This window comes from Cynocephalus volans, chromosome 1, assembly GCF_027409185.1.
Source record: "Cynocephalus volans isolate mCynVol1 chromosome 1, mCynVol1.pri, whole genome shotgun sequence".
NCBI lineage: Eukaryota > Metazoa > Chordata > Mammalia > Dermoptera > Cynocephalidae > Cynocephalus > Cynocephalus volans.
Genome location: NC_084460.1, coordinates 32341140 through 32362624, shown reverse-complemented (window position 1 = coordinate 32362624; position 21485 = coordinate 32341140). Strand labels below are relative to the sequence as shown.

At 49.6% G+C, this 21485-nt stretch overlaps 1 protein-coding gene across 1 annotated transcript; it reads left to right on the top strand.

The window, feature by feature from the left end:
- Positions 1-3850: 3850 nt before the first annotated feature.
- On the top strand, positions 3851-20760 carry SLA2 (Src like adaptor 2). Its single transcript, XM_063078982.1, has 7 exons — positions 3851-3941; positions 8180-8279; positions 8645-8731; positions 9626-9729; positions 19113-19262; positions 20073-20205; positions 20595-20760. The coding sequence occupies exons 1-7, from the start codon at positions 3851-3853 to the stop codon at positions 20758-20760; spliced, it is 831 nt and encodes a 276-aa protein (XP_062935052.1).
- The last annotated feature ends 725 nt before the right edge of the window (positions 20761-21485 follow it).

The window sequence follows — 21485 nt, the reverse complement described above, 5'->3', positions numbered from 1 at the left end:
GAGAACCACTGTTTAGATCTTGCTATTCAAAGCTATTCAAAGACCAGCACCATGGGCATCACCTCCGGGCTTGTTAGAAATGCAACATCTTAAACCTCACCCACCCCAGACCTACTGAATCACAATCTGCAGTTTAACAAGATCCCCAGGTGTTTCCTATACACATTAAAGGTTGAGAAGGCAGTGCTTCCCAAACTTGCCAATCAAAGGAATCTCTTGGAGTGTTTAAAATTTAGATTTCCAGGCCCCCCTCTGGCAGCTTGGATTCAGAAAGTCCAGGAGAATCCCAGAAGTTGTTGAAATTAAGCTCCTCGGGTGATGGTTACGGTCACTCCCACATGGGAAGCTCCTGCTCATTTACCTTGGTTCCCTGTTCCATAGACAATACCAAGCCACAAAGCCAGAGAAAAAAACCTCTAGCTCCAGGATCCTGCCAAGGCAGCAGCTGCTCCCCCAGAAACAGGAACTTGGGGAAGGTGGCTCCTCAATGGTCTGTGATGCCGTCAGAGGAAATGGGTGGTTGTGAGAACCACAGAGTCTGCATGCAGATGGGAACTGGAGCTCTGAGGACCCAGCGCCTCTGTCTATGTGGCAGAACTCAAAGAGCCCTGTGCCTTCTTTCCTGGCCTAGCTGTGCTTGGGAGGGCTGCCCAGTCCAGGATCTTGGAGGAGCACTGGGCTTCTGTCCCATCCAGGTGTACAAACTGCTGACCACAGACGGATGCTGAGCTACCCAAACCGACACCAACACCTAGAGCCTCTCCCTGAAGATCCTCCCAGGCTGAGAGAGTTCTGGGTGTCCTAGGATCAAGGACATTGGCAGACTTCCAAAAGGGCTCCTGCAAAGCCCTAACCAGCCAGAGAATGTTTCTTAGCTGAGATCCTTCCTCAAGCCTCTAATGACAAGAAACCAGTAAGTATACTTTTGTTTTCTGATGGCCTCAGGACAGGGGAGGAAGAATGGTCCTCTCAGAGACTGAGAAGGGGCTTTATTAACGTTGGGAACCAAGAGCTCAAGGAGAAGGGGCAGTGGTTCTACTGAGGTGGTCAGAGGGATGGTTTCTGGGGGTCCCAGAAGGAAGCAAGGCCTCCCCTCTCCACCTTTGCCTTCTGGAGACATAATTTTTCTCTCCAGCTGTCTTCATGCCTGTTCTAGTCCCATCTCGGTTACCGACTTACTGTGTGACTTTAGGCTCCTCTCTGGGCCACAGTCTTTCAAAGTTGGTAAATGAGAGGGGATTATTATCTCTGAAGACACTTTTCAGCTGTAGAGTCTACAATTCCTCTCAAAAGGATATTTTTCAGTTGAAAAAGAGGGTGAGATTTCCCTTTAGATCAATCCAAATTCATCACTCTAACCCTCACTGCTGGAAAAGGATCTTCAGAAACACAAAACCACAAAGGACGTAGATGGTAGGCCCATCTCTGCACTGACAGCTGTGTGACCATGAGCATGAAGCCGTCCTCTGAGAGGGCCTTGGTCATTGTATCTGAAGTGGGACTCAAGTGAGACAGTCAAATAACAATTCTGAGCAGTGTGCTCATCTCAGATGCATTTTACTAACTCTCTCCTTCCATTCACTGGCCCAGGTCCCCTAGAAAGAGCCTAGCACATAGTAAATTGCTCAGATATTTGTATTAGATTCTCTCTGTAAAAGTTTCAGCCAATACCCCTCACCCCCACCAGGCCTACTCACTGGCATGGTCTTTATTTTGCCCCTGGCGGCTTCCTGGCCTTGACCAGACCAAGAGAAAGGAGTGGCAGAGAGTGCTGGAGAGGCTGCCAGTATGAGAGCAGCTCCTCCCGCTCTGAACCCCAGCCCCACCTGCAGTGGGAAGAAGTTCTGGGTTTATTGCAGTTGATTGTGGTCGTGCTGAAGGAAGGGAAGGAAAGTCAGCTCTACTGAGCACCCACTCTGGGCCAAGCCCTCTAATTCTCCCACATTTCTTTGGAGTTGGCCATTATTCTCCCTAACTCACAGATGAGACTTGGAAAGCTTACATGCTTTTCCTGAAGTCACACAGCTTGAACCTGGTTGGTCTGAATTCATCACCCGTGCTCCCCAAGGTGGACTTTCTCTCCCTGGATTTCTTGGACTCCTGTCCACAGAGTTGGGCATTAGTCTGTGCCTCATACCAAAGGGGCAAGAAGAGGCTGGAGGCAGCAAGAAAATTCACAACCTGAAGGGAGTGTGAGCAGTAAGGGATCCTGAAACCTCCTCAGGAGGCAGCAGCACCATCTCACTCGCTCCAGGATCCCCAAAGTTCGAGCAGGAAGTAGCTGTCAGGAGCTGTTTCCGAGGGATGGGCACATGTTGTGTTATAGAGCTGCTGTCCCAATGAACAGTGAACTCCCCATGCAGAGGTAGCAGCAAACAGGCTGAGGGCAGGAGCCTGAGACAGCCTGAGAGGGCTGTTCCACCCTGTGGGGCAGGAGGTTTTCTCCTACATCTGGCCCAGGCGACCATGGAAGTCACTCTGCCATAAAGATGCACACCTTTCTCATCCAGGCTGTGTGGGTTTCAAAGATAAGGGAGGAGCCCACTATGTGACCATACCATTCCGTGAGCTCCTCCAGGGTCAGGAGTGTGACTTTGTCCCCTTGGTCTCCCAGCCCTTGGTAGGTGCCTGGGCCAGAGTGGGAACTCAGTGAATACCAGCTGAATGGGACCACGGTGGTGTGACTGTGACTTCCCTCTGAAAAGTATGAAACCACCCAAAAAGGAATACAAAACTCAGCCCCCAACCCCCAGACACTTTAATATCATGTTTGGAAAAATCAGCATTACCCTGGAAACCTGGGGGTCTAAGTCATTCTAAGGATAAGACACCTGTCCAAAAGCTCATAATCACTTCTGTTCACTTAGATAATGTGCCTCGCGGAATGCTGAGAAAGCAGGCAAACGAGGTTCTTGTCCTTATGCAGCTATAGAATAATGGCAGATTAAGCAAGTAAACTCAAATATGAAAAATTAAAACTTGTGGAACACAACAGGAAGCCAAGGAAAAAAAAGGGGAGGGTCCCATGGGAGGCCTCTGATGAGTGACGTTCAGGACAGGATAGAGGAAATGTAGGCCTGGCCAGGCTTTTCATGTCACTATCTTTTGGACCCACATGTTAGGTATCGCTATCCCCATTTTTCAAATGAGGAAAAAAAGGTGCAGAGAAAGGAAATGGCTCAACAGCCAGTCCCCCAAAGCCTTGCCAGTCCTCACTGCCGTACAGCCTCCCAGTAATCTTACTTTGCCCTGTGACACCAATAACGGTGTGTTCCGTGTCACCTTTACTTGTGACACTGCTTCCCAAGGCCTCTCAGCTCCCTCTTGTCAACTTCTGACCCTGGCCATGGGTCCTGGTATGCCTGGAGTGAGTTCACTGTCCTGTCATTGTCTCCTGCCACCAGTAGCAGAGCGTCATCCCAGGTCAGAGAAATGATTCTCAGTGGGGCACTGAATCCAAGGGAGTGATCAGCAAAGGCTGGGGGATTCAGGGTAAGCTTCCTGGGGAAGAGTGGGATCCAGACAGGCCTGAAGGGGAGGAAAGGGCATTCTTGCCTATGGGAGGGGACATAAGAAAAGGCCCAGAAACAGGGAATTGAGCCTGGCTACAGCATAGAAAAAATGGGATGCAGGGAAACGGCATCCGGTTTGCAGGAAGCCTTCAGAGTCTGATGGAGGGGCTGCAGTCTGGTCCTGACGGGCGGGAGCATTCACATGCATCAGCAAGATCAGTAGGTCTGAGCTGGGGAGGGAGGGGAGTCTGAGGCCTGGAGCCATGGGCTCTGTCCCCACACAGCTTCTCTTCCAGGTTTCTCTGGCGATGTGCTTCTGAGCAGCCTGCTGAGGAGCGATGGGAAGTCTGCCCAGCAGAGGGAAAAGGCTGCCAAGCCCAAGCTCCGGCCCCTGTGCGGAAGGCCGAGGACCTGTGCCTGGGCAAGCAGGTAGGTCCTTCCTAGGTGCTGTGCAGCTGCACAGTCCACAGACTGCCTCTGTGGGCCTTCCTGACCAGCACCCCCAATACAGTAGCAACGAGTGCCTACTGTATACCAGGCCCTTCCCCGTGAGCCACACAGGCAGGATCTCTGCTCTTGAGTTTAGCAGTGAAATTAAACAACCAGATAAATGAGAAAATCGGAGAGTAACTAACCAGAATATTAAACCAGGAGGGCATGAGAGTACCCCAGGTACCTCCCAAAGGCTTTCCTCCTCCCCAACCAGTTTATTCAGAGATTGAGCTGGCTGAATTCACTTCTGTAGCACCCCCAAGCCCCACTGTCCATTACAGTAGCCACTAGCCACATGCAGCTGTTTAAATTTTTATGTGTTTACTTTTTGAGGTTTTTGGTGGCTAGCTGGTACAGGGATTGAACCCTGGACCTTGGTGCTATCAGCACCCTGCTCTAACCAACTTAGCTAACCAGCCAGCCCTAAATTAAATTTTTAAAATTTGTTTCTCAGTCATACCACATTTCAAGGACTCAATGGCCATACATAGCTATGGACAAAATTATAGAACGTTTCCGTCATTGCAGAAAGTTCTACTGGAGCTGAAGAGTGTTAATGCAGTGCTTGAAGCAGTATTAGGGCTCTCTTAATGGAGAAAAAAATACCACATACAAGGCATATGCTGAACCTGTAACCACAATTTTGTAAGGTAGTCTTAAGTAAAAATCCTAGTTTTTTAAATTTAATTTTTAATTAAAAAAAAATTTTTTGGCAGCTGGCTGGTTGGGGAAAATTGCAGTTTGTAAGATGAATGGACAATCAAAATATTCTAGAAATTCTAGTATTTTGATGTTGGAGCTATGGTCTCAGGTCTGTTTCTTATCACCCAAAACAGCTCACAAACCTTTCAAATATTGATTTGGGGTTTGATTGTGTGAGGGTTCTCCAGGGAAACAGAACCAATCGGGGTGTGTGTGTTTCTTTATATGGATAGACATAGAGACTTATTTTGAGGAATTGGCACATGTGATTATGGGGCTGGGCAGGTTGGAGACCCGGGGAAGAATTGGTGCTGCAGTCCTAAGCCCGGTGGCAGTCTGGAGGCAGAATTCCCTCTTCCTCAAAGGACCTCAGTCTTTTTCTCTTATGGCCTTCAACTGATTGGGTGAGGCCCACCCACATTATGAAGGGTACTCCTGATAGAAGTGGTAATCTCATCTTAAAAAAAAAAATAAATAAATACCTAGACCGATGTTTGAACAGATATCTGGGTACTGTGGCCTAGCTGCAATGACACACATGACATCACAGACAACAAGATCACTGTAAACGGGGCAGCTCATCTAGGAGGAAGGACGTGGACTCACAACTAGTCTGGGCTAAGAGACTGCAGAGCCATGATGTCAGGTTTGGGCAGGAGCTGTCCCTAATCCGAAAACTCCCCTACAGTGGCAGGGACTTTCTTGAGTGGCAGCTCAAGCCCCCAGTGTCCTCATCTCCGTAATGCCAGCCTCCCCCAGACCCCCCAGGCCTTGGCACCCTGGGCCCTGTAGGACTCCTGCTAGGGAGGCAGCTGCCTGCCTTACAGCTGCGTTGTCACCAAGAGGCCCCGCAGGAAGAGACCTGGAAACCACACAAACCTCCCCCTTGGCTTCCTCTGAATCTTGCCACAGGCAGCGGTGCTGAGGCTGCTCTGAGTCATGCCTGGAGCTGCAGAGGGATGGTGACCACCCCTGGGAGGGGCACCAGAGGCCCTCCCTGCCTGTGGAGCCTGAGGGGAGCCACGCTCGGTAGTCCCCTGTCAAGAGTATGAGTTTGGGTCAACTCCCTCCATGAGACATTTGTCCATCAGCCTTGCATGCATCTTAAATCTACTGAGGCTCTACCATGGGCCAGGCTGTGTGATGGGACCTGGGGGCACAGCAGTGGACAAGACAGGCACTGTCCCTGCCTTCAGAAACAGTTGAGCCCCAGAGACAGTGCTAAACCCATAATCAATTGCAATTGTGCTGGATGTTGTTTCATTTTTGGCGGATGGCCAGTACGGGGATCTGAACCCTTGGCCTTGGTTTTGTAACACAATGCTCTAACCAACTGAGCTAACCAGCCAGCCCCTCATTGTGTTGGATTTTGATGACAGAATATTTTAAGGAACAATGAGAGAGTGTGCAGAGGGGGCTTGTCGGGGAAGGCATCCCCGAGGAAGAGATGTTTCAGCCAGGAAGTGAAGGATGAAGGCAAGTCGGCCAGGCAGAGTGGGGACCACTCGGGGACAGCATTACAGCTCAGGGCTCATCCCCTAGGGGTGCAAGGCCAGGGCTTCCCGTAGAGAAGGGTTCCTTCTAGGCCACTCTGTTCCACTCTTATCAGAGAATGCCCTCCAGGAAACTTGCATTGTTCATTCCAGCATCAGGCATTTCCCTGCACTGTGGGACGGCCAGGCCTTGTGTCACAAAAACAGCTTATAGGACAGACGTTGGGCTGTGAGGAGCTCCAGTCTGGGTTCACTGCAGGGGTCTCCACGCACTTCTGGGAGGATGTGTAGGAACTGGTCTGTTTCTAAACTCAGGCTCATTCTTCCTGTGTCCACCCAGAGCAAAGGCCTTTCCTCCCAAATTGCATCCAGCTCTGGGTCTGCCCACACCCAACCTCTGGGTCGTCTGTCCATCTGCTCCCCCTCCCCCACCTCCTGGGGTCCCAGCTCCATCTAGAGGGCATCCTAGAGTTCTCTGTGACCTAGGCTCCTTCAAGAGCATCTATGCAACAGGTGACTCTCTCTCTGGCCTTGACTACTCAAGCTGAATGCATTAAGGTGCTCACAAGTCTCTCTCTCAGAGACTCTTCCTGAAAAGGGATGAGGAGGAAGGGAAGGGAGAGGTGCTGGAGTATGGGAGAAGGCAGGTTTTTCAGGCCTGGATAGCCCAGCAGGCTTAGGGATGTCTTGTTAGATGGGGCAGCTGATACCTGAGGTGGGTGAGGGGATGCAAGGAAGCCACTTGTTGCCTGAGGCCCTGCCTTGAGGTTGGGCCTTGTGGCCACTGCATGTTTAGGACCATCCAGGTAGGGCTGGTGGCTTAGTCTCCCTCTGGTCCTGTGACACAGGCTGGTCACCCCCCCCTCTGAACCTCAGCCTGCCAGGGCATCTGAGCCCTTCCTGAGACTTGCCACTGCAGTCCAGCTCCTGTCCCCCTGACCTGGCCTGAGGCAGGATGGTGGCATGAGAGCTGTGCCCTCACTTCCCAGCAGAGTGCCCCATCAGAGCCTCAGCACATCACTGCCCAGGGGGGATGACTAGAGACAACTACCTCAGGGTGGTGGGGGGACCAAGATGATGCGTAAGGCAGCCAATCAAGTCCCACATGCAGCAGGTGCTCAGCAAGTGATGGCAGTGTGGGTGCCAGGACACTGGACTGGGCCACGCATCTGCTAGGCACTGCTCTGGGCCAGGCCTGGAGCAGTGGGCCCAGGTGTGGCACCTTTTCTCAGGGGCCAGCACAGACCTATCCCTCCCTATAAGCCTGCTCTGGACAGAGACCATGAGAAAGCCACTCTGCCCACGTGCACATCACTCTAGAGTTAAAGCCCATTTACATCTGTGATTTCATGGGCCCCTCCAGGAGCCTGGAGAGGAGGGGCAATATAATTCCCACTAGCACAAGGAAACTGGAGCCAGGGATGAGGGGAGCCATAGGAGCCACATAGGAAGGGAAGGTCATCTTCAGCCTCTCTAGGTCCTCCTCTCCCTTCTCCTGGCCCCACATGTTCAAGACTCTCACGCTCCTTCTGTGCCCACTCCAGGGCCCAGCTGCTAGCCTTTCCTGAGTTTCCCCTTCCCCAGTCTTCAAAGCTGGTCCATCCTGTGCCCATCCTATTAGTACCTTCCAGAAGCTAAGTTCAGATCCGCACTGATACCTGCTTAGAGCTGTAGGTATCAGTATTTTAAGTTTCCTGAGCAGCAGAATCCCTTTATCAGTCTTTGTGAAGAGCTGTACAAAAAAGGGGATTGTAGCCAGAGCCCCACTGCTTTTACTGCATGACCCTTCTCTCTGTGGTGACCTCAAGAGCTACCTGGGCACCCCAGGGTTTGCAGGGCCTCTCTGGAAGAGCTTCAGATTCCTACAGGGTGCCTGTGGGAAGGTTGACAATGGGAGCCAGACCCAGGCCAGACTGCACTGGACCTCACATCTGCAGGGAGCACTGGCCAAGAGGGTGAAGTCTTTGTCCCTCCATCCAGGGGGGAGCAAGGCCACAGCCGTGGCCCTGGGCAGGTTCCCGGCAGGCGGGCAGGCCGAGCTGTCACTGAGACTGGGGGAGCCTCTGACCGTCATCTCTGAGTAAGTCTGCGGGCACAGGATACCTGAAAATGCACTAATGGGAGAAAGGGCCCTTCCCCCCAGTGGAAAAGCACAAAGTCTTTGTCAAAGTGCTCAGGTGTGACCCTGTGGTGGGATTTCAGGCCGCCTGACACACCCCAGGGAGAAACAGTGGGTGGGGAGGGCTTCATGACAGGGGGTCTTGAACTGTGCTATCCAGCCCCAGCCCAGGAGATACCTGGACTGGCTGGCAAGGAAGCCTGGGAAAGAGGTGGGACAGGTGGCTGCCTGATCCAGCCTGAAAGGGTCCTTGCAACCCCCAAATGAGCACTTTTCAGGGCCTTGACACTTCTGAAAGAGGTGGCCCCTCTCCTTTCTCTCTCCAGGGATGGAGACTGGTGGACGGTGCTGTCAGAAGTGTCAGGCAGAGAGTACAGCATTCCCAGTGTCCATGTGGCCAAAGTCTCCCATGGGTGAGTTCCCACCCTAGGCCCACCTTGGGGGGGCTTCCTTCTTTCTTTTCCCACGGTATTCTTCATGTCCAGCCCTGCACTGAGCTAAGCTGGGCTAGAGGAGAATCAGACCCAGGCCCTGCCCTCAGGAGAAGCAGACAGCTGCTAATTCTAGCCCAAGTTGGCCCAAGAGACCTGGGAGTTTTTTTTTTTTTTTTTTTTTTTTTTTTTTTTTTTTTTTGTCGTTTTTTCGTGACCGGCACTCAGCCAGTGAGTGCACCGGTCAGTCCTATATAGGATCCGAACCCGCGGCGGGAGCGTTGCCGCACTGCCAGCGCAGCACTCTACCAAGTGCGCCACGGGCTCGGCCCAGAGACCTGGGAGTTTAGAGGAGGGGGCTCGGGAAGGCCCCATGGAGGAAGTGCCGTGGTCTGGGCTTTGGAGGGGGGCCAGGAACTAGTGGTGGAGAATGCCGAAGGGGACATGCAGGGGATGGGTGCAGCCTGTGTGAAGATCTTGAGGCAGGAAAACGGAGGGGCAGTTCTTGGAAAGGGTAGGCTTGGAAAGGTGATGGATAGAATAGAGGTATGGGGGAACTGGGCAGTGATAGGAGAGGGGCTGGAATGCCCCTGCCTGGTCCCCCCAGGCCTCTTGGGAATGAGGTTTATAGGCAGAAAAAGCTGAAGCTGACCCCATGGGGTCATCCTCTCAGGCCTGCAGAGCCAGGACCAGGAGGACAAAGCTGGAGGGCCCTTGGAGACCCCAAGCCAGCTTTTATAGTACAGATAGAATTTTGAGGCCCAGAGATGGAGGGCCTTGTCCTGGTCACACAGATGGGTGGAGGGCTTCCAGTGAAGTCTTGTCCCACCCCACCCAGCAGCTGGCTCCTGTCTCTCTCCCTTGCTCCTCTTCCAGGTGGCTATATGAGGGCCTGAGCCGGGAGAAAGCTGAGGAACTGCTACTGTTGCCTGGGAATGCTGGAGGAGCCTTCCTCATCCGGGAGAGCCAGACCAGGAGAGGTGGGTCAGCTCAGCCCACCCTGTGTCCTCTCTGTGTAGGAGACCTCAGCCTACAGATCCTCCCCAGAGAATAGGCTGTGCCTTACTCCTCGGTCACTCATTCAGTCAACCAAGGTTTCCTGAGCCCCAATTCCGTTCCCAGCCTGTACGAGGCCATGTGGTGCCCAGGCTGCAGGGGAAATGGAGGCAGACTAGGAGGGCAGAGGAGAGGCAGCTAACTCTGGAGCAATCAAGGGAGTCTTCATGGAGGAGTGAACCGTGAGCTGAAACTTGAAGAGTGTTCCCAGGAGAGCCCAGGCTGCAAGACACAGTGGTGCTAGGGATGGACGAGTGGGCTACACTGCAGGACAGGAGGTTAGGAGCAGCCAGCAAGACCTGAGTCCAGAGGGCCTTGGGTAAGGCAGTGGGAGTTGTTAGCAGAGAGACACGGTTAGCACTGGGTGTGTGTTTTGGGGGGAAACAAGAGGCTGCAATACAGTGACTCTCTATGTGTGTTCTGTGAGCCACTTCCTTAGAGACAGAGGGGTGGGTAAGTCAGTTTGGGATATGCTGAAAATCATCTCTCTCTCTGAGAAAATCACAATCCATGTTAATACAGGTTTTCTCAGGGTTTTACCTTGGTCTAATTGGGCGTTCCCCAAACACTCAAACACAGGAACTCACATCATGCAGCACCTAGTAATAATCACTCTGTATTCATCCAGCAAAGGCTTCTCCAGTACCTACTATGTGGGGAGGCTTCAAGGAAGGGAAAGGAGCCTACTATGTGTACTAGTGAGTGACGTGGGCATAGTCCTTGCTCTCAGGGAGCTCCAGGTTACTAGAAGCCAGTGTTCCGTGGTACACACTTTGGGAAACACAGCTCTACTTGAGATTTGCACCGATGCCAGGGCTTGTTCTTCAAATGCCAAGAGCCAAGTGTGATGTGAATTGGCGTTGGGGGTGAGAGGCCAAATGTGAAGGGCTGGAGTACCTAGTCTTGGAGTCAGGCTGACTGCCATGCTGTTGCTGTGAGAGCCCCATCAGCAATAAAGCAATAATCTGCATTTCTAAAAGTGGGTGTGAATGGCCCCTAGCAGGGATTCAGGCTCAGCCTGCACTTTGGCAACTGGGACTTGTAATAGAGTATAGTCACAGGACTCCCCTACCCTGTATAAGGAGCTAGAAAACCCATTAGATGTCATCTCATGGATCTTCCCCTCTCCCTGTACAGATTGAGAAACAGAGGCCCAGAGAGGGGTATGAACGTGTCACATGGCACATTCACATGGAACTTCTCCTACCACAGGTGAAGGGCCTTTGTAAACAAAACACAAAGTTAATAGACTCTCTCTGATGGTCCCTATGAGCTGCTGCCCCTGAGTCCCTTAAGGCAGGGGGCAAAACAGGATGTTGAAGGAACAGCATCGGCACCCACGTTTGTGTTTAAGTGCCTTAAAATAACCCTGTGGGGATTGTACTTCCATTGTCCCCATTTTACAGATAAGGAAACTGAGGCTTAGAGAAGAGAAAAACAATTTGGGGACACACAGCTAATAGGTACAGAACTAGGATTCAAACCTGGCCAAGGTTCACCTCACTCCAGGCACTCAAGAAAGGCCCAGTTGGGGTGATAATGTTGGAACTGCAAGCACAGCGACAGACTAGGGAGGAGGTATTGGGAAGTGAGGACCTCCTGGTGCCTGCCCCAATCTGAATGACTGTGATGGACTGTCAGGGTCCTTCTCTACTTTGGTCTTCCTCCTGGGGACCCCTCCAGCATATCTTTGCCTCTTCTGCTTCCCTTGGGAGCTCCTGGGGCCCCTCCTGCTAATTTTCAGGCAGCACCAGCACCCCCATTCTCACACACCTATCTGGCTAGGGTGGGGGGCTGGCCCAAGTGCGGCAGCTGCAAACAGGAAACCACAGTGGTGGTGCTGACTGGGACAGGGCGCTGCAGACTGGGTCCCAGTGAGCTCGAGAAGCCACAGGAAATTCTCCGTGTTGGCTGTGCCTCCCCCACCCCTCCTGCCTCACTTCTCTGGCCTGGTTCAGCCACTAGGGTAAAATGACTGGCCCTTCTTGCCACTCTGCCCCTTTCCTAAGAAGGCACATATGCAAGGGGAAACTGGTTGAGTAGTAAATGAGAAAGCCCATAAGGATCCTTAGGATACACATAATTACTTGGATTAAGGTTCCCGTAGCCAGCACCAAAAGGGGATAGATAAGAATGTAGCTCTCATTACCAAAAAGAAATGTGCCAATTCTCCAGGAAAGATAAAGGTACTAACTTCCAGTCTCTCATCTGGGGCCTCCTTTTGGGCAGTGTTTTTAAGGCGGCAGGTCATGACTCGCAGGTGGGTCAAGAAACCAATTTATTTATTAAAAGATGACACGGTAAGGGGATCTTAACCCTTGACTTAGTGTTGTCAGCACCACTCTCCCAAGTGAGCCAACCGGCCATCCCTATATGGGGAGCCGAACCCATGGCCTTGGTGTTATCAGCACCACACTCCCCCAAGTTAGCCACTGGCCGGCCCCAGAAACCAATTTATTTAGTGGTTTAGACCCATGGGTCTCAACTTTGGACATGCGTCAGAATCACCTGGAGGACTTGTTAAAATAAAGACAGCTGGCCCCACACCCAGTGTTGCTGATTTAGTAGATCTGGAGCGGGGCCTGAGAATTTGCCTTTCTAACGAGATTTCAGGTGATGCTGACTCTGCAGGTCTAGGGACTGCATTTTGAGTACTGATCTAGATCTTGGCTGCACGTTGGAATCACCTGGTGGGCTTTATAAACTACTGATGCCTGCATCCCACTCCCAGAGTTTCTGATCGAATTGGTCAGGGATGTAGCCTGGGCTTTGGAATCCGTAAAAGCCCCCCAGGTGTTTTTGATGTGCAGCCAGGGCCAAGACTCACTAATTTAGTGGCTCTGGACTAGTGTATGTTTGTACTGAAATAGAACGGAAAACATCAGATTACATGACATCAAAACATCAGGTTATAACCAGGGTTGGGGTAAATATTGCTTCATCAAACTTTGGTTTCAGGGCCGGCCCCGTGGCTCACTCGGGAGAGTGTAGTGCTGGTAGCGCCAAGGCCGTGGGTTTGGATCCTATATAGTGATGGCCGGTGCGCTCACTGGCTGAGCGTGGTACGGACCACACCTTGCTGAGGGTTGTGATCCCCTTACCAGTCAAAAAAAAAACAAAAAAACAAAAAAACCCACTTTGGTTTCAGATATTTATAAGTATGTGTGACCTGGGTCACAGCAAAATTTCATACTGTGGTTTGACACTGCAGCGATAGAGGCCCTAGTGATGTCATAGAACGGCGGTTCTCAGACTTGAGTGTACAGGGATCATCAGGGGAACTTGACAATAAATACTCTTGGCCCCACCACAGGCCTACTGAATCAGACTGTTGGGGGTAGAGGCCGGAAATATGCTTCCTTTACAAGCTCTCTGGACACTTCTTCTGTTCTCTTAAGTTTGAAAACACAGTTGCGATCTAGGGAACTCAGAATGAAGTAATAAGAGAATATCTTTTACTTTATGTATCTTGTCATATAGATGATGAAAACTAACCATTGACCAAGTGAGTATTATCGGATGGGCTTTTCTATGGCCCAAAGTCCAGATAAATTTCTTAAAATGTTTCTTAAAACCAGGGTACATGGTCTGAGAGGAATATAGCACCTAAGTACTTGAAATGAGGACCATCGAGGAAAACCCTGGCTGTGGGATGTGCTGGTGAGACAGCACTTATTTCCCAAGAGTATGATGATTTCATACCTGTGTCTGGGCCTAGTGCAGTGTCCGGCATGGAGTAAGTGCTCAATGGGTGTCTACTGAATAAATGAGTGAATGAGTACATGTATGTATGTATGTATGTATGTTGGGAGCAGGAGAGAGGATAAAGAACGGGGGTAGACTGCCCCCCAAATGAGAAGGTTCAGGCCAGTTTTAGCATCAGAATGCTAAGGCCAGAGCCAAAGTCACCTCCCCACCATCCCCAGTGCCCTGACAGCCCATCAGTCAGCTGGGCCTGTGTGTCCAGCACTTGGTCTTCAGCAAAGGTCTGGTTCCACATGGGCCTTCTTTACCCAGGGCAGGCAGGGCCTAGTAAATGCTCAATATGTGTTTGCTCCACATAATGACATGATAAGTTGTCAAGAATTGATCCCCAGCTCACTCGGTTAGGGTGTGAGCCAAACTCAAGGGTTCAGATCCCCATACCTGCCAGCCATCAAAAAAAAAAAAAAAAAAATCGATCCCAACACCATTTTTGCTCACACAGTGGTAATGCAAATGATGACTCCTTAAAACTGCTTATAATCATGGCTCTGAAGTATTTATCACAGAGATTCATTCACTCAACAGATAGCTATTGCATGCTGACTCTGCCAGGAACAGTTCTGAACACTGGGAATTTAGCCATATAAAAAGCAAGATCCCTGCCCACAATCTAGTTTGGAAGATGGACAACGAACAAATAATAAAAGTGTCTGATAGTTATAAGTGCCATGGGGAAACGATAAGCAGCGTTAGGAGGGCACAGACTGATGGGACACGTGAGTGTGCACGCACAGACGCATTCTCAGGGGCCCAGTGGGCCTGGAACAGATCCAAGGATGCAAGACGGGATGAGGGGAGGGGGTCATCAGGAATCAGGTCACGCAGGGCCTTAACAGGGTGAGGACTTTGGGTTGATTCAAGTGTGATGAGGAGGGTTTCTAAGTAGGGGAGTGACCCAACCTGACCCCTAACTGCTGCAAAGTGAGGGTTTGCAGGAGGTAGGATAGAAGTAGGAAGCCACATGGGAAGTTGTCACAGGCTCAGTCTGGATGATCAGATCCTGGATCTGTTCTGAATGTAGCCAACAGGGCTTTCTGTTGGGCCAGATGTAAGGTGTGAGAGAGAGGACGCAGGCAGGGTTGACTCCAGGGTTTGAGGCTTTGGGGTGGGTGGGTAAGCAAATGGTGGTGCTGTTCACTGAGATGGGAAGATGGTGGGAGGATAAGTCAGAATCTTTCAGGAGTTGGTTGTATGCATGGGATGGGCTTGAGGGAGATAGTGGCAGTGCGGGATGCTTGGTGCCCCAGAACACTGGTGGCTGGTAAGCCCAGAGCTGGGGCTTTTCCCAGACAGGGAAGGCATTCCGGAAGGAGTTCCCTGAGCAGAAGTGAGCCTTGGAAGGTGGGGGTTATGGATAAGCAAAGGACCAGAGGCTTGATAAGGGTTATTGGGTACTTGCTGTATGTCAGACCCTGTGCTAAATGGTTTACCTGCTTCACTGCTTGGATCCTCATGGCCATCTGGTATGACTGGGACAATTATTTTTTTTTAAGATGATCGGTAGGGGAATCTCAACCCTTGGCTTGGTGTTGTCAGCACCATGCTCAGCCAGTGAGCAAACCGGCCATCCCTATATAGGATCCGAACCCGTGGCCTTGGTGTTATCAGCACCGCACTCTACCGAGTGAGCCACGGGCCGGCCTGACTGGGACAATTATTATCCCCATTTACAGGTGACAAAACAGGTCTGAGAGGTCAAATAGCATGCCTTAGAGACACAGCTAGTGAGCATGGGGTGGCAGGGATTTAACAGTATGTGGTTCTGTGTGGGATTTAAGCCCCTATGCAGTCTGAGTTATAAAGGGGATGTCCTAGAATGGGAGAGAGCAGTAGGTATTAAGGACTGGCTGGAGCATGCAGTGAGAAGAGCAGGATACCAGGCAGGTGGGGCAGGCCAGGGCCAGACATTGGTGGCCTTGGTAGGTGAGCTGTCCCCACAGTGGAGGCCTGAGCTGGCCTTTTATCCCTGAGCACACCTGCCGCATCCCCAATGTAGCTACCCTTTCTGGTTCTAATAACTGTGGTGGTAGTGGCCAGGGTGGGGTGGCTGAAGAACCATGCAAAGGATGTAAAGTTTTAGTCACTTGTTCAGCTGGGTTGGTTGGCTAGCCTCCTGGGCCTATTTTTAGATATTTAGCCCTTTTGCAACTGCAGAGCTTTTCCAGGGTCACAGCACAGCTCAAGAAGAGACTCTTCTTAAAGGTAGAGTTCAAGGGGCCCCCAGAGTCAGGCAGAGACCAAAGAAAAGGAAGCAGAGACCCTACTCCACACTTCTCAAAGTATATTGACTTTGGGTCACCTTATTAAATTCACTTTTTAGTTCTAATAGCTTTTTTGTAGATTACTTAGGTTTTTCTATACGTAAAACTGTATTGTCTGTAAATAAAGACAGCTTTACTATTTACTTTCCAATCCATATACTTTTGTCTCGCCTATTGCACTTACTAGGACCTCTAGTACAACACTGAATGTAAGTGGTGAGATCATTGTTTTGTTCCAAATCTTAGAAGGAAAAATGCAGTCTTTCCCACTAAGTATGAAGTGAGTTGTAGATTTTCCACAGATGCTCTATATTGGGTTGAGAGGAAGTACCCTTCTGTGGTAGGCAGAATAATGGTCCCACCAAAGATGTCCAGGTCTAATCCCCAGAACCTGTCAGTATATTACCTTACATTGCAAAAGAGAGTTTGCAGATGTGATTAAGGATTTTGAGGTGGGGAGATATCTTGGATTATCCAGATAGCCCAGCGTAATACCAAGGATCCTTACACGAGGGAGACAGGAGGGTCAGAGTAAGAGAGAGACTGGAAGATGCCACTGGCTTTGAAGATATCTTGGATTATCCAGATAGCCCAGCATAATACCAAGGATCCTTACACGAGGGAGACAGGAGGGTCAGAGTAAGAGACTGGAAGATGACACTGGCTTTGAAGATGAAGGGGCCATGAGCCAAGAGATGCAGATTTCTAGAAACTGGAGAAGGCAAGGGAGTGGATTCTCCTTTAGGGCCACAGAAGGAACATAGCCCTGCTGACACCATGAATTTAGTTCAGTGAAACCTATTTCAGAATAATAAATTTGCGTTACTTTAAGCCACTAAATTTATAGTCATTTGTTACAGCAGCAATAGGAAGCTAATATAACTTCTATTCATAGTTTAAAAAAAATCAAGATGGGTGTTGAATTTTGTCAAATGACTTTTCTGCATTTCTTCAGGTAATGTTTCTTCTGTTTTATCTTATTAATCTGGTCAATTACATTGATATTCAATTTTTTTTTTTTTTTCTTTTTTTAAAAGATGACCGGTAAGGGGATCTCAACCCTTGACTTGGTGTTGTCAGCACCACGCTCAGCCAGTGAGCAAACCGGCCATCCCTACATAGGATCCGAACCCGTGGCCTTGGTGTTATCAGCACCGCACTCTACCGAGTGAGCCACGGGCCGGCCTGATATTCAATTTTTAAATCAACCTTGTATTCCTGGGATAAGGTTAATTTGGTCATAATGTATTGTCCTTTTTATATATTGTTGGATTCAATTTGCTAACATTTTGTTAAGGATTTTCATGTATATGTGAAAGATATTGGCCTATGGTTTTCTCGTAGTATTTTTGTCTGGCTTTTATATTGACGTAATGCTGGCCTCATAAATGAGTTGGAAGTGTTCCCTCCTCCTGTTTTCTTAAAGAGTTTTTGTAGACAGGGCTGGCCCGTGGCTCACTCGGGAGAGTGCGGTGCTGATAACACCAAGGCCATGGGTTCAGATCCTATATAGGGATGGCTGGTTCACTCACTGGCTGAGCGTGGTGCTGACAACACCAAGCCAAGGGTTAAGATCCCCTTACCGGTCATCTTTAAAAAAAAAAAAAAAAAGTTTTTGTAGAATCAGTATTATCTCTTCTTTAAATGTTTGACAGAACTCACTAGTGAAGCCATCAGGAGCCAGAGTTTTCTTTGTGGGAAGTTGTAAAATTATAAAGGGCTGGCCAGTTATCTTACACAAAGGTCAAAGGTTCAGATCCCTTTACTGGCCAGCTGCCAAAAATCAAAGAATAAAATAGTAAATTAAATTTCTGCAGAAGATACAGGGCTATGTATTAAGACTTTCTACTTCTTGTGTCAGTTTTGATAATTTGTGTCTTTTAAGGAATTTTTTCTCTTTTTGGCACCTGACCAGTACCAGGATCCAAATCTTTGACCTTGGTGTCACAACACCATACTCTAAACAACTGAGCTAACTGGCCAGCCCTAGAATTTGTTGATTACATGTACATCGTAGAATTCACTGGCATAAAGTTGTTCGTAATATACCCTTATTACTCTATTTTGTTTTTACTTTTGGAGGCTGGTTGGTAACAAGGATCCAAATTCTTGACCTTGGTGTTATCAGAACCACACTATCAACTGAACCAGCCAGCCCCTTATTACTCTTTTAATGTGTGTGAGATCAGTCTAGTTAGTGTAAGGTTTATCTATCTTACTAATCTTTTCAAAAGCTCAGCATTTGGTTTCATTGATTTTTCTGTTTTCTATTTCATTTGCTTTTTATTTTCTTCCTTCTACTTAAATTCTTTTCTTTCTTTCTTTCTTTCTTTTTTAAAAGATTACCGGTAAGGGGATCTTAACCCTTGACTTGGTGTTGTCAGCACCACACTCTCCCAAATGAGCCGCAGTCCAGCCCATTAAATTCTTTTCTTTCTAGCTTCTTAAGGTGGAAGCTTAAATAATTTTATACTTCTTCAAATATAAGTATTTAAAACTAAATACTTATACTAACTATACTTAATTAACCGTTAAGCACTGATTTTGCTGCAGTCCATAACATTTTATTTTAGTTAAAAATATTTTCTAATTTCACTTGTGATTTCTTGATACCTAGGTTATTTCCAAGTATTTGGGAATTTTCCAGATATCTTTTTGTTATTTCTAATTTAATTCTGTTTTGGTCAAAGAGAATAGACTTTTAATGACTTCAATCATTTTAAATTTCTGTGTTTATGACACAGACTATATAGTCCATCTTAAATATTCCATGTGCACTTAAAATGTGTATTGTTGCTGGGTATAGTGTTCTATGTCAATTAAGTCAAATTGGTTGATTGCGTTGTTCAAGTCTTCTAAATCCTATCAATCACCGGAAGAGGATTTTCCTCTTAGAATCCCCCACTGATTTTTCTTTCCACCAGCAGGGGAAGGAGAGTTCCTATTTCTCCACCTCCTTGCTGACATCTACTTGACAGTTTTCACATTCCAACACTTGTGCCACCTGTCTTTGCAAGAACAGGCAACACTTAGTGTTCATTTACACTGTACCAGACACTGTACTGAGGATTTTATGTGCATGATTTCATTTCATCCTCCAAGAGCCCCATCTATTATGAATGTGTTATTTACAAACAAGAGAGCAAGTCTTTGTCCTGCCCTTGCCCCAGACACTTCCGTTCTACCTGGGCCCTATGGCTGTATTTCTTCCTCCCCCCAACCTGGGCAGGGCTGGGTCCCGGCAGGACCTCAGTGCCACCCCTGGCCCCTTTCCTCCTCAGGCTGTTACTCCCTGTCTGTCCGACTCAGCCGCCCTGCATCCTGGGACCGGATCAGGCATTACAGGATCCAGCGGCTTGACAATGGCTGGCTGTACATTTCACCGCGCCTTACCTTCCCCTCACTCCAGGCCCTGGTGGACCATTATTCCGGTATGCATTACTCTAGTATGGCCTTCCTCTGCCTTTGTGAGGGTAGACTGGGATTAAGGGTCTGTGCAAACACTTGTGCCCTTAGACACTTTACCTGCTGGAAAATATCCAGACTGACAGAGGGGGGGTCTCCCCTATCTTCACACCAGACCCTGTGCCAAGAAACACAGGCTGGGGGTCCTATCTTCAGCCCATGCCCTGACAGAAAAGCCAGACTTCCAGAGTCAGCTTGGGCCAGTACCTTGCATACTTCAGTGGCTCTGATCCAAAGCCCCCCAGCAGCAGGCAGTTCTCTCCACAGGAATTAGGCCCAGATCTGTTGCTTTGTGGAACTCAATTCTGATTCTTCTTAGCATTTTCCGGTGACTGTCCTGTAACAGGCACTGGAAGATACAGTCACCACGGTACAGTGTCAGGAGGGCAGAGAGGGAAAACCACTCCAGGGAAAACTAACCAGGGGTTTCCTGCAGGGTCACTCCGTGCAGGAGTAGACACTAACAGTACTACAAGTAGAGATTGAGCATTCCTTAGCTTTCTTCTTCCCAAAGAACTTTACTAACTGAAAACTAGGGCTCAAAGAGGTCCATTAATTTACCCAACATCACACAGTGAATTATGTCTCCCAAAAGTTAGCCCAGGATGACCTCTGACTGTATCTCAGACTCCATGAGACCAATATCTTGGGGCTCACGAGCTGTCACTCTTTGGTGACCATGCCCCCACCTGCCAAGTGTGGAAAGCTGTCAGGGAGGGCATAATGGGGAGACAGGCTGCAGTCAGCCATGTCAAGGGTCTAGGTATCTTCCTCAGAACTGGCGGATGACATCTGCTGCCTCCTCGAGGAGCCCTGTGCCCTGCAGAGGGCTGGCCAGGTCCCTGGCAAGAACATACCCCTACCTGTGACTGTTCAGAGAACACCACTCAATTGGAAAGAGCTGGACAGGTAAGAGGACCCCTGGAAACATGAAGGTAGAACAAAGAGTTAGGATTATAAGGACCCAGCTCCAGTACCCCACAACTCAGAATGGGCCTGTCACGCTCAGAGACCTGGGAGCCAGAAAGCTGGAGCCCAGCCCAGGCTCAGCAGGTTGGGGCGTGGGGTGGAGTTGTCAGGGAGCAGACATCAAGGTGGCCAGGATGTGAGGAAGGACAGAAGAGATGGGATAGAACAGCCCTGAGTAGAGAAGTCAAGCTGGGATTTGTGCTGATAGGGAATGGGAAGCCCCTGTGAGTTTTCCACCAGGAGTGACTTGCAGATGTTTTGAGAACAGTGCACTGTGTGGGGAACACAGGAAGAGGCTCCTTGACCCAGCTCTTTTACCCCATCCACAGCTCCATCCTGTTTTCTGAAGCATCTGCCACAGGGGAGGCCTCCCTCCTCAGCGAGGGTCTCCGGGAGTCCCTCAGCTCCTACATCAGCCTGGCTGAGGATAGATCCTTGGACGATGCCAAGTCCCCAAGCCGAGGCCGAAAGGGGAACCAAGGCTGCAGCACCTAGAACCCCAACTCAGCTCAAGCTAAGCACCCCAAAGGCAAAGCTGTGCACTAAGTGAGGGGAGGGCTGGGACACGGGTACAGCCAGGGCCCCACCTGTACCCTCTCTCAGCCACAGGAAGTCACTTACCTCCTCTCAGTGCCATGATCCCACCTGCAAGTCCAAGCATGGAGCAGCTGAGAGCAGGACCTGGCCTCCAAAACAGAATAAATCTCCTCTGGGGTCTGACCCAAGCAATTCCTGAATTTGGGATTTCCAGTACCATCTCCATCCCCTCCCTGCTGAGTCTCATTCTACAGCCTCACCCACAAGGCAGAAACCACCACTAGCATCAAGAAGGAAAAAAATCATTTTAAGAAAAGTGACAAGACTCAGACCACCACCATACCTCAGACAGTAGGAGTGTGGCCTAGAAGGAAAAGGAAAGCAGAGTGGACAGATGGTTTACCACCACAGCAGCTCCTGGGTTGGCCAGCCTCCACCTGACCCCCAGAGCAAAGAGAAAGACCTCTGATAGCCCAGGTCCTCAAAAGTCCCCCAGCAAGCCCCTTCTCTGGACAGCCCCAGCTCTCAGATGTCTATGTCATTCTGTGGTTTATTCAATCTTGGCCAAGCTTTCCCAGCCACACTGACCCTGCCATCTTGTGGCCAAATGCAAAATGACACTTCCTAAGCCTAGCACACTGCAGTGAGGCCAGTTACCCCTCTCAGTGCTGGGCAGGGGCATC